The sequence below is a fragment of the Mesocricetus auratus genome, unplaced genomic scaffold (genome assembly GCF_017639785.1).
Source record: "Mesocricetus auratus isolate SY011 unplaced genomic scaffold, BCM_Maur_2.0 Super-Scaffold_100011, whole genome shotgun sequence".
Classification (NCBI taxonomy): Eukaryota; Metazoa; Chordata; class Mammalia; order Rodentia; family Cricetidae; genus Mesocricetus; species Mesocricetus auratus.
In genome coordinates this window covers 81,721,822-81,735,828 of record NW_024429195.1, presented here as the reverse complement: position 1 = coordinate 81,735,828, position 14,007 = coordinate 81,721,822, and the positions used below count along the sequence as shown (strand labels likewise).

General features: G+C 39.3%; 1 protein-coding gene across 1 annotated transcript in view; it reads right to left on the bottom strand.

Annotated features, from left to right (window-relative positions):
- LOC106022727 overlaps window positions 1-11,867 on the bottom strand; it is a 47,557-nt gene extending 35,690 nt beyond the window's left edge. The window contains exons 1-6 of the mRNA XM_040755166.1: window positions 11,856-11,867; window positions 4,640-4,710; window positions 3,929-3,953; window positions 2,425-2,539; window positions 906-976; window positions 174-198 (exon numbers count right to left, since the gene is read on the bottom strand). Of these exons, the coding sequence (XP_040611100.1) occupies window positions 174-198; window positions 906-976; window positions 2,425-2,539; window positions 3,929-3,953; window positions 4,640-4,641 (238 nt within the window). The 5' untranslated portion in view covers window positions 4,642-4,710; window positions 11,856-11,867. The remainder of the gene's footprint in view (window positions 1-173; window positions 199-905; window positions 977-2,424; window positions 2,540-3,928; window positions 3,954-4,639; window positions 4,711-11,855) is intronic.
- Window positions 11,868-14,007: the final 2,140 nt, after the last annotated feature.

The window sequence follows — 14,007 nt, the reverse complement described above, 5'->3', positions numbered from 1 at the left end:
AGGACTACAGAGCGAGTTCCAGGGCAGCCTCCAAAGCAATACAGAGAAGCCCTGTCTCGAAAAACAAAATAAAACAAACAAACAAAAAGATTACAGTGATGCATCATACAAAATACAGCATTTATACAATTCCTACTTAAATCGTGTCGTAGAAGTGATTAAAAACTACATACCATATATGAATTTTCTAGGAGTCATCTGAAATCAATAGGAAAGACAATATTTAATGACATGATCATGCTGAGTAATGTCTTCAAAGACTTTGGTTTGTTCAATGACATGGTGTAATTGCAATCAGGACAGAGAAGAAGAGTAAAGAGGAGACTATATAAATGGGTACATTATTTGATGATGTCACAGAAGATCTGGGACTCTGTACTTTGTGACAAAAACTACTATCTTTCATACTTTTTCTGATTCAAACGCAGATGAGGCAAACTTGTCTGGCCCTAGAGGGTTACAAAATCTACATCACATACCATCCATGAAAACTTGTATTTTTTCTAAAATATTTTCTGTTTCTAGGGTCTGTGCTTTGGAAATATCTTGAGTATATGACGCAATGTTTGATGTGTTGGAAAATTAGTGTGTCCACCTAGAGGACATTCATTGTTCAGTTGGTCACATCTTTAAACCATGAAGATCTTTAAACCTATAGTGTCAACTAGAGGCACCCACCTCGATGGAAACACTCATAAAGCAGGACACAAGTTGTGCAACATTGTGATGAATGCTGTCTTGAATCAAGACCAAGTTGGTACAGTTACATTCCCTCCTCCTACTAAATAAACTCTCTAATGCCCATGATGCCTCAGACCAGTTTCATGATTCAAATGTGGTACCCACTGAAACATGAGGGGACCAATGATATAACCTTTCTGCCTTAGAGAAGGGAAAAGTTTTACCTTCACCATCCTCAATGGAGGCTTTTGATGGAACCTTGGTGAAGTTGCAATGTTACCAGGTTCAGGAGACACTAGGGACAAAGAAAGTGACTCTTAGCCCACAGAATTTCAATTTACAGGAAATCTTTTCTTAATGTGGGCAAAAGTGCATTTATTTGGTACATACAACTAACCCTGTTGAACAATATTGTTGGGTGGTAGCTGGACAGTCTTCGAGGAAGCAATACAAGGCAGAAAGAAGATTAAGAGAAAAGTAAAGAGACATTTTTTCCTTATGGATAATGGGAAACTAAAGCATTGTAAACGAATCTGTTATATGATATAATGATGAAATACATCTTTGAAACTATCTTTTTACTCTCATTCTGGTTGGAAGACTCAGCAGTTGGCTGTTCAGAGAGTATAACAGAACCTTCTATGCCCGATTCTCTTAGTCCACCATGCATTTTCCAAGTTCTATTTATTGTCCTCAGTCTTACAGCAAGTGCCTTTGCTGGTGAGCCATCTCACTGGCCCCAGAAAACAATTTTATGACAAAAATCACACAGTGCATCCAGTCCCTGAGATGATTTTGAGTGCAGGGTAATTGCCACTCTTCAGTCTCAGCTGGCCAGCAATAGATGATTACCAATGTCCACGTAGTAAAGGTCTGATCCGCTTTTACTAGAAGTTCAACTGCCTTTCCAGGCAAGCTTTTCTGAGAACAGTTCTATGGTGTATTCTTGTTGCCCTGTGCCTCAGACTCCTGGGTCTATGGGTTCTCAGCAAATATGTACACCATACTCATGACAGCATGAACAATGGACACAATGTCTTTGGCATGTTTTGGTGATAGTATTTCAGCGCACAAACTGGGAAAGTACTTTGGCACAAATTCCATGGAGTGCTACTAAGCACAACTGGATATTGAGTGGTGACAAATACTGAAAAACATAAAGTGTTAAGTCTGCCTTCAAATGACAGAGCCAGAAGCAAAGAGTACTTAAGCCTGAGAACACAACTAGACTACCATGATGCCTTTGGAAGAGAAAAGCAATGCAACCTTGTCCCATTTCCTTGACAGTACTGTTCGTTCCCATAAGGACAGCGTGTGACACACTACTCCAGAGAGCCATTCCACTTGGGACAGTGCAGAAATGCTGTTGTCTGATTCAAATTCGTTCTAACTCTTGACAATTTTGAAAATTACTGTGTCAATCTTGAGACTGTTGACACTCAGTTCATCCATGTTAAAGGCTTCTGGGAGAAAGTAAGAGAGAGGTGGTTCACCTATCCCTGCCTGCAGCAGGTGAAGTGACAATGACAGACAGAAGATTGACTTCACCTCTCCTATGTTTATTGTTACTTAATGACTGCAACACTTAAAATTCCTTCAATTCTTTGGCTGAATTCGACTGAGAAATGCCAATTAACATTATCTACATTGGAAATTAATGCTAAGTTGATCATTTTCAACTCTTATAATGCAATTCACAACTATCATATAACAACAATTGAAATTATTGCATTTCAACAGTACCTTCCATTCCAGTTCCTGGTCTTTTTTTTGGAAGTACCAGCTTGCACTTGAGGTTTGTTAGTGTACCAAGGAACAAAAGGGTCTTTCCAATTGGTGATTTTACACAATTTGTAATCTGGGAGTACATTAACGGCAGAGTCAGAAATGTCAGGTTCAAAGCAGAAAACAGAGAAAACCAGTCAGTTTTTCTAAGTCTATCTCATGACTGTTCTGCAGGCACCTTCATCAGAGTCACAGTGGTGATTAGGGAGATTATTGAGTATACGGCATACTCCAGCATGCATTAAATTCATGGTGCAGGGAACTCATAAATTCATGTCAGTGTGACAGGGTTGTGTTTCCCTCCTGAATGCATGTGCCTAATGATCGCTCACATTCAAATCTTAGTGAATAAACACTCGGGAGGAGAAAAATTTCTGGAGCATAGTGTGTACCTGCCTGTAAAGATGTATTCTCATTGGGTATAGAGAGCACTCCTTTTAGAACAGCACTCTATAGGCAGAGGCAGGTGAAGTTGTGTGAGTTCCTGGCCAGTGTGGTATATGTATAGGGTGTTCTAGTACAAGTATAGACACACAGTGAGTCCCTGCCTCAAAAACAAAGCAAAAGAAAACACTGTATTCTCAAAAAATGAGATGGTATAGATCAAGCTCCAGTTGGCGACTGCAGTTCTCAGGGCACATTGCCCCTAAATTGTGTCCCTCTTGTGCCCATGCTGATGTTGTACAATCTGTTATGTTTTTCTTCAGAACATACTGGAATGCATTATGACCTAGAAACCAAGTTTGGAACTATGCACCACACTCTCCCATGTCGTTCATTTATATTTCAGAATCTGTCATCTAAAAACCGGGATGTGTATTCTTAGCCTTTCAAAGAATAGACTGCCTGTTGCAGCTGAATGGCACTACCTAGAAGTTCTAACCACTACAGCAGTCATTTTGGCATGTGGAATCCCTATTAATTTTCCTTATTGCAGGCACATGCAAGAAGGCAGAACTCTTTGACAGGATTATTGTGCTTTGGTGGATAAGTAGTGTCTCTTGAGATTCAAAGTTAAGGTACCTCATCACTATCTCTGATGTCTGATGTATTCATTTATGGATGAACACACAAACATATGACTGACTCTATATAACTGAGATAAGATTTGAATACATTTTTGTAGTTAACTTGTATTCTGATTTTCAATTTACATATCTATCACTGAAAATTTAAATGGGTAAATGGAGTGATATTTTTTGGAGGGGGACATTGAGACAAGAGCTGGAGCCCAATACCTCAAAATATCAAAGTATTGCTGTTGAATACAAGGAACATACACATATTTATGATTTCATACTTGATAGGTCCCTTTCCTAAAAACACTAAAAAAAATCTAAAACCAAAATTCTCCTGTGATTAGGTATCTTAGATAACAGTGGTGCATAACAGAAAATACAACTGGTACTCATACAATTCCTAGTTAACATGTGTCTTAGGAAAGTGATCCGAGAATACATACCGTATCTGACTTTTGTAGACACCACCTGCATTCAATAGGAAAGAAAATATTTAATGCCATGATCATGCTGAGCAATGTCTACAAAGCCATTTGTTCTTCTGCTGACAGTGTAATTGCAGCCAGAACAGAGAAGAGCAGTAAAGAAAACACTATATTAATGGGTACAAGATTTGATGATGTCACAGAAGATCTGGGATTTTGTACTTTGTGACAAAAATTTTAACTTCCATACTTTTCTGAGTCAAAAGCAGTTGAGGTACACTTGTCTGGATTCTAGAGGGTTGTAAATCCAGCATCACATTCCACGAAAAGTTGTATTTTTCTCTAGGATATTCTCTGTTTCTAGGGCCTGTGGTTTGGAAATAGCATGAGTATATGACCCAAAGTTTGATGTGTTGGAAGCTTAGTGTGTCCAGCTTGAGGACGTTCAGTATTCAGTTTGTTAGACCATTGACCCATGAGTGCATTAGAGACACCCACCTTGATGGAATCACTCATAAAACAGGACACAACTTGTGCCACATTGTGATGAATGCTGTCTTGAATCAAGACCAAGGTGGTACAGTTACATTCCCTCCTCCAACAACTATATAAACTCTCTAATGCCCATGATGCCTCAGGCCATTTTCGTGATTCAAATGCGATACCCTCTGAAACACTAGGGACCGCTGATGTGATCTTTCTGCCTTAGAGAGAGAAAAACAGTCTTACATTCGCCTTCCTCTGTGGTGGCTCTTTCTGGACCCTTGGTGAAGTTGCACTGCTAGCAGTTTCAGGAGACACTAGGGACAAAGAATGTGACTCTCAATTCCCAGAAATTAGTATTATCTATATTGGATTTTTGCTTGATATGAATAAAAGCTCATGATCTTAGTATATTTTAATACACCAAATGAACAATATGGTTGGGATGTTGCTGGATTTCCAAGAAGAGAAATTAAGGCCGAGAGGTGACATGGAAAGAAATGAAGAACACTGACAGATTTTTGTCTTTCTAAGTAATGGGAATTTGTAGCATTGTAAAAGACTGTGACGTATGGTGTGAAAACGAAATACATCTTTCCCAAACTTGCTTCTTACATTGCTTGTTTGGGAGGTCCAACCCTGCCTGTGGATGCATCAGATTTAAACCCTCTATGCCTGACTGTCTCAGGGCACCATGCATTTTCAGGTTCAATTTCTTGTCCTCAGTCGTACAACAAGTGCCTTTAATGCTGAGCCATCTCACTGGCCCCACAAATCGTATCTGATGATAAAAATCACACAGTGCAGCCACTCCCTGAGATGATTTTGAGTGCAGGGTAATTGTCACTCTCTTCAGGCTCAGCTGGCCACCAGTAGACAATTACCTATGTCCATGTAATTGGACCTGATCCACCTTTTCTAGAGATCCAACTGCCTTTCAAGATTCAAAGAAGGGTTCTTTGCTGTTCTCTCCTAGGTATCGTTTCAAACTCATGAGCTATGTGAGAGTGAGCCATCTGGGTATTGATGAAATGTCTAGGACACCCAGGACTGAGGCTGAAGAACATGTCTGGGAGTTAGTCCACACTGCCTGGCAAATGTCTTCCAATATACAGGGACCACCAATAGGGGAACCGGTTGATTAGATCACACAGGCCCCCATGGCATGCCAGACCAAGACACATGGTAATAATGAAAGAGAAGTAGCTGAGAAGGATGGGGCAGGGGTAATAGGAAGGGAGACAGAAAGGTGGGGGATATAAGTGGAAACCTTTCTCTGACACACACATTTCAGAATCAGGTAGAAACTCTGAATTCAACATACAGATATACTCTATGAAAAGGAGCAAAAGCTACCTCAGAATGAGAGAATCCATAGAAGCACATACACTTCTGATGAAACTGGTTTGTGAGCCTACTGAGGACATGGCAGTGAAGTCACTGAGAGGTCAGAGACTACTTAGATCAAATTTCATGTCCCCAGGAAAGATGAGAAATGTCAGACCATGCCAAGCAGGTGGGACTCAAGTACCGACAGCTCAAGGGACAGACACATCCGATGATTGCCTACACAGCTAATCCCCTCATGTCTATGTCCTTTAATCTGAGGAATATGGGCAGTATTCTATGGATTCACAAACTCAGTCTCTTAATCTTGGAGGATGAAATAAGGATGCCTCTAAAAGCATTAATGATAGGTCTGAGTACAGATCCATTCCCCCATCATCCTTCATTAATTCAAAGTGTCCAAGAGAGAAATCAGCCTGTAACCTGCCTTGACTCAGTCACCCAGCATGCCAGTTACAGTTAAGGAGCATAGACTGCTAAAAGCTGAAGACACACATGGGCCTTTACTTTTCAGAACATTGATAGTGTTGCAATGCGGTCATACTAGAGTAACCTACTATTTGTTTATCAGTCTGTGGATGTCCTTTAAAGAGGGGCTAAATGGTCAGTAGAAGAACAATTAGGCACTACTACATCATCCCACTGGACCTAGGGAAAGTATCTGCTTATTCTGCACCACTAGGAGAACTTAGTAAGAATTTTAGATATGTATACATTTGAGTGTACAGGAGGAGGAGGTCTTCCACCAGAAAGACTCGGTTTACCATAGTTTGAAACACCAAACTGTTCACTACCTTTGGGGGGCCCAGTGATGGTTAATTACAAATGCCAAGATGATAAGGGCCAGACCTCTGGGCCATGGCAATAGAGCATTATATTGACAGGGTTAACTGAGAAAGTAAACTGTCTCACTGTCAGTGGGCCTGATAGCCACAACTATATAATGAGAAGGTGAGCAGAACATAAGCCCTCCTTTGCCTGACTCATGTTGCATTGAACTTGTGCCTCAGACTTCTGGATCTATGGATTCTCAGCAAATATGCGCACCACACTCATGATAGCATGACAAAATGATCTTTGGCATGTTTTGATCATAGTATTTCATCACACAAACTGTAAAGTACCGTAGGCATTAATTCCATGGAGAGCTATTTAGCACAATTGGACATTTGGTAGTGACAAATGCTGAAAAGCATTAAGTGTTAGAAGTCTGCCTTCAAATGACATAGCCAGAAGCAAAGAGTACTTAAGCCTGACAACATATCTAGACTACCATGATGCCTTTGGAAGACAAAAGCAGTGCAACCTTGTCCCATTTCCTTGTCTGTACTGTTCTTTTGCATAAGGGCACGGTATGAAACACTACTCCAGAGAGCCACTCCATTTGGGATAGTGCAGAAATGCTGTAGTCTGTTGAAAATTTTGTCCTGTTTCCAATTTTGAAAATTACCATGTTAATCTTGAGAATGCTTGCACTCAGTTCATCTACGTTAAAGGATTCTGGGAGAAAGTAATAGATAGTTGGTTCATCTATTCCTGCCTGGAGCAGGTGAAGTGACAATGACAGAGAGTAGATTGAGTTCACCTCTCCTATGTTTATTGTTACTTAATGACTGTAACATTTGTTTATATTCTGTTCATCCTCATTAAAAGTTTGTTGGAGAAAGCAATGGGTTGGCTTACCTATTCCGGCCTACAGTAAGTAAACTAACAGATTGAGTTCATCTTTGTCATGCTTTTTGTTGCTCAATGATTGAAAAAGATGAAATTAAAATTCATTCTTAAATTGTGTGGTTGAGTTTCAACTGATGAACTATGCAAATTAACATTATCTAAGTAGAAAATAATTCTAAGGTTGTCAACCCCCCATTGTACAATAATTGCCTGCAACTGCTATATATCTCCCAATGATATTATTGTCTTTCAACAGTACATTCTGTGTCACTTTGTGGCCTTTCTATGGAAGATCCTTCATCAATCTCTTCAATAGTAGCATGCTTCTGGTGGTGTCTAGCCACGATATTGGACACTGGTAAAGTTTAACAGCAAACAGTTTTGTTAATTTCATTCCAGGAAAACAGAGGTAACCAGTAATATTCTTTTTTTGTACATTCTACCTCATGATCATATTCAATCACTGTTATCGGAGTCACAGTGGTGTTTCACAAAATTCACTGAGTACACTGCATACTTCATCATGTATTACACTGATGATGTAGGCAATTCATAAATTCATGTCAGTGTGACATTGTTGGAGAAGAGACACTTTACTGTGTTACATTGACTTTGTACCTGATTAGCAGCATCCAAATCTCTCTTAGAATCACATAAACACAGCACAATTCATAAACTCCCTCATTTCTCTGTGGTCTTAGCTAGGATGCTATATACTATGAGTCTTATCAGTCCAAAATATAGATATAAAAGCATATATTCATCCATTCATATATCCATCCATCCATACACACACACACATGTACACACACATAAATACACACACACATACACCCCACACACACACACACACGCACCATGAAAGTTTGCCCTCAAGGTAATGGACATATTTGCTAATACGTTATTTATTATTTATTAAAGTTTGCCTGAAGATATGAAAGCAAAGTTAGCATCAAGACAGATATGAGACAGTGGTTGTACACGCCTTTAATCCTAGGTCTCAAGAGACAAAGGCAGACATATCTCTCTGAATTCAAGGCCACCCAAGATTAAAGCAGTATAAAAGAGTACCAGAGCTCGTGCCTTTAATCCCAACGACAGCATGATATAAAAAATAAAAGCAGAGTCTACAGCAGACTCACTCTCAGGATTCTCCAGCCATGTTGAGGAGAGCATAGCAGTCTGGGATTGCAGTGTGAGCTTTGGAGGAGCCAGAATAGTCTCTCAGTCTGAGGTAGAGGTAAGAGTTAGTGGCTGGGTGCTTTGATTTTCTGATCATAAGCTTGAAGCTTGAACCCCAATATCTGTCTCTGGGTCTTCTGTTTATTGTGCTACAGACATACACTATGGAGTTGCTCTGTGGTATCTATTAAACAGCAAAAGAGTAGGCTACATATGAGTAAATCCAGGCAGCATGACATTTGTGTTGGTATCTCACATAACTAAGAGTAGAGAATATATTTATTTTCACTCTTTACATTCAATGTTTATGTAAGAAGCCATAGGAGGGCCCAAGCTTAACAGAAATATGAGGTCTTCCTCCAGTGTCTTCTACCTGCCTGGTGCCGATCACTGAGTGATTCACTGATAAGACAACCACATTGAGAGGTAAACAAGACTTGCATATTTTCTACAAATATCCAGATTCAAAGTCATTCAAAGCCAAATTGTCACATGATGGTTAGCATGAAAAGAAACTTCCCTTCAACTAACCAAGCCTCGATATGTTCTCATCATACACTGACAAAAACAGCAGCCAGATGCATTGGTAATATTATAAACAGTGCCTGAACACATCATTTTCTAGGTGACATCCTCATTGACTATCTGTAGGGCCTTGATTAATTCTAGCTAAGATGCTGTAGTGACTACAGGAGGAATGACAGTGCACCATACATGTCCATGCCTTCCTCACCAAACACCTACTGTCTCTATACTGTTATGTTTTCGTTTTTCAGAAAAGATCTCCATTCTAGTCTAGCCTGAAATTTACTCTACAGCAAACAATGACTTTGAACTCATGTTTCTCCATCTTCCACTTCTCAGTGACAAGGATTAATAGGACTTAACCATCTGGGGTACATTTTAAACAGAACTAAGAAACTCTGGGGCCTGGACATGCTAAGCATGCACTGAGGGAACTGGACCAAAGCCTCCAGTCCATATTAGCATACTAGCTTCCCTTAATCTAAATACAATACACCAAAGTACTGAAAGTGTAGTTGCACTCCATATAAAATACTTTTGACATGATGTTACTGAGTCTTATGTGGTTCATTACGGAGCATATGTATCTGAGTGGTCATGCTGAAAATATGGGGACCAAATACCACTGAGAAGAAAACTCCTGAAGCATAGAGTGTACCATATTTTTAGAGGTATAGTCCCACTGGGTGTGGTAGTGAACTCCTTTTATAACAGTAGTCTGTAGGCAGAGGCAGGTGGAATTGTGTGAGTTCCAGGTCAGAAAGGTATATACAGAGATAGTCCTGGGAGAAACATGTATACACAGTGAGACCCTGTCTCAAACAAGTAAGCAAGCAAGCAAGTAAGCAAAAAAAAAACCCACCATATCCAAAAACCAAAACCCTATATTGTCCAGAAAGTCAGATAGTACAGATCAACATCCAGGAGGGGACTGGGGTTCTTAGTGGACACAGAGCACAAATTGTGTTCCTTTTTTGTGCCCATGCCAATGTTGTTAAATGCCTTAAAGCTTTTCAGGTTTTACTGGAAGGAGCTAACCAAGTCTAGCTCAATTCCAGTTCACAACCATCGAATGTCAATGGAGTGGTTAGCATACAGTCTCTGACCTGTACTATATTGTGGGCTGTTTTCTTTCCTGCTTGCTAATGTGTGCAGGCAGGAGAATTTCACTCTCCCAGCCTTCTGACCACTTTGGTAGGTGTGAAAACCTGAGTGTCCCAAACCTAAGAATCTGTGAACTGATGAGACTGGTACTTCCTTATGATGATTAGTATGAAATGTGACACTGATGTAGCAATACCTGTCCTGGGCTAAGGGACCATGTGTGGACTCCATGTCATAAATCAGGTAAAGCCTAGGACTTGCAGATATCCTGACATGTACAAAGAAGACAGGGCTTCTTGTTTGGTGAGTAAGGTAACATTTTAGAGATTCAGGATAGTGGGCAATTATGTCTGGGTTCACATCATGGCTTTTCCATCTAAGAGTACATTCACCATTGAGTGTGTGTGTGTGTGTGTGTGTGTGTGTGTGTGTGTGTGTGTGTGTGTGTGTGTGTGTGATTCCACCCTGGGAATTCACATAGCCAATAAAGAAAAACATGTATCTTGGCTGTTGCTAAGTGATTCAATGACAGTAATCTAAGCAGTGTCAATACTCAGGCTAGTTATTTTAAAATGTCCTTCTATCTAATGCCACAAATTTTAAATGCCTAGGTCACTCTTCTTCTAATGATATATGTTGCTCGTCCTAAGAGCCTACATTTGAAATTTGCCAACCTTTATTAAAAAGAAGTTCAGATTTTAAAATGATGTTTATATTGTCCTATGTATCAATCAATGTCCATGCCAAAAAAATTGTTTTCCAGAGTATTCTAACTGCTTTACCATGGACATTGAAGCCCTGTTTAATGAAATGAACACCGGATTCTTTGACAGATTAACATTACAAATTAAAACTTCTAGAAATATAAGACCATTGAAAACCTAAAATCTTAATTAACAGCTCTCCATAACTGTGACCATCTCTACCTTTAGGTTTTGATCAATTCATGAAGACAGCTATAGCTTGGCTTTGTGAAAGACTTCTGAAAGCAGGTCAGGATAACTGAATCGCATAACACATGAAAACAGAAATAAGAGTTAACACGTCTCTTCAGAGCTGTGGTTCTACATACACAGAAACAAAATTAGTATTTCAAACAATTCTTTCTGTTCACCATATACATACTCTTTACACTCATTGGTGACTGTAAATTGATATCAACACTCTAATTAGTTCATCAGTCTTTATAAATCACCACAGTCTCTACTTCATGTGCTGAAATAGTGATCACGCATTCAGGACAAAACAATCACATTACAGTGTGAAATTTATCATAATATTTCTACTACTGTGAGTCACTCTGGTTTTCTGAGATGAATAACTTCAATATAGAGAAACAAGTATTTGCTGTACATAATATTTATGAAAGAGCATTGCAGTATATATATATATATAGGTATATCTACTAAGGACAAGCTTGAGGGAAGGAATATGAATTTGTATTATATGTATATATATATCACATATACATACAGGTTAAATTATGAAGTCAAATTTTTCATAGAGAATATAATACATACAATATATACTAAGGCATAACCCTAACAATACAGAAGTTATAAAAGAAGATATTTTGAGAAATATTTGCTAGTCTAATTGAAGGAATACTCAATGACTAGTAATCACATACCTTGACTGTTACAACAATTCCCCATTATACTCTAATTCCAACATAATTATCACTCCACAATTTATTTTTGGTTGTGAGCCTAGCCTTTAATGGCTGAGCCATCGCTCCAGGACCACTCCACAATTTATAACCATACAGTCTGAAGAAACTCTCAAAGTGGACTGGCATTCAGACCTGAGGCATGATGTATCTAAGTATCTGTCAGCATGGTGTCATAGAACTCACATAATGAACTCATAATACAATACATGCAATGATATCCAACAGCTGCTATCTAGTCAAATCTGCTCATATATTCTAAGACTACAGGGTGGGTTATTATGAATGCCAGTGTACTTTACTAAGAATGACCAACTCCAAAGTAAATACCTCCCCCATCCCACACAAAGCTTGCTCTCAAGAAAATGGACATAAACAACAGAATTGTTCTGTGGTTATCTGTTGAATGGAAGAAGAGTCAACTACATATGAGTGAATCCAGGTAGCATGAGGTTTGTGTTGGTATCTCACATAACCAAGAGTAGATAATGTATTTATTTTCATTCATTACATTCACTGTTTATGGAAGAAGCCATAGTAAGGTCCTTGCTTAACAGAAATAGGAGGTCTTTCTCCACTGCTTTCAACCTGCCTGGTGCCCCTCACTGAGTGATTCTCTGATCATAGGGGCACATTGAGAGGTAAACAAGGCTTGCATATTTTCTAGAAATGCTCAGATTCAAAGTCATTCAAAGCCAAGTTGTCACATGATGTTTAGCATGAAGAGAAACTTCCCTTCGACTAGCCAAGCCTCGATATGTTCTCGCCATACAATGACAAGAACAGCAGCCAGATGCATTGGTAATATTATAAACACTGCCTGAACACATCATTTTCTAGTTGACATCCTCATTGACAGCCTTGAATAATTCTAGCTAAGATGCTGTAGTGACTACAAGAGTAATTGCAGTGCACCATACATGTCCATGCCTTCCTTACCAAACTCCTATCTTCTCTATACTGCTAAGATTTTGTGTTTCAGAAATGATCGCTATACTTTTTTTTTAATTCTTGCTTTTTGGGGGACACCATGCACCTCCCAAATAAATGCATAACGACTTACTGATACTTAAGAATGCATAGTCTTTTTTTGGTGGGGAGGGTTTCAAGACAAGGTTTCTCTGTATTGCTTTGGCGGCTGTCCTGAAAGTCTCTCGGTAGACCAGGTTGGCTGGTCTCAGCGTCCCCAGTGCTGGGATTAAAGGCATGTGCTACCAATGCCCAGCATGAATGCACAGCCTTATCTCAGCTTATTTCTAGCCAGCTTTTCCTAACCTTTATACCATCTACATTTTGCAACTACACTTTTATCTTTTTCTATTCTATATATCTTCCTTTCCTTATTAATGCATGGTTTGCTGTGCAGTTGGGTGACTGACCCCTGGGGTTCTCCTGTCCTCTTATTTTGACCCTTAATCTCTCTTCCCAGATTACTCCTCCAATTTATTCTTTCTGTCTGCCAGCCCCGCGTATCCTTTCTCTTGCCTAATTATTGGCCATTCAGCTCTTTATTAGACCAATCAGGTGATTTAGGCAAGCAAAGCAACATAATCATTAAACAAGTATTCCAGAGAATAAACAAATGTAACACAGCCTAAACTAATATTCTCAACAAACCATGTCTTTGGCATTTCCTTCAATCTGCAGAGACAGCCTCACTGGCTAGGAGTGTGTCAATACCCACACCTTCCTCCCAATGCAAGTCCTCTCTCTCTCTCAGAAAAGCACACACACGCACAACACCACAAAAATCTGAAACCAAAACATACACACTCATCAAATGAAAAATCTTCCAAGAGGACCCTACAATTCTAAGCATTTATGCACCGAACACAAGGGCACCCATATTCATAAAAGTACTACAGCTAAAGTCACACTGATCCCCAACACAGCAATAATGTGACTTCAATATACTCTATTCAATAGGCAGGTTGTTTGGACAAAACCCAGTCAGAGATATGATGGTTTTAAATAATACCCCAAACTACATGTACCTTGTAGATAACTAGGTAATATTTCACTCAAATATACAAGAATATATTTTCTTCTCAGCAGTTCATGGAGCTTTGACCATATAACTGCACATGAAGTTTCAACAGACACAAGATAACTG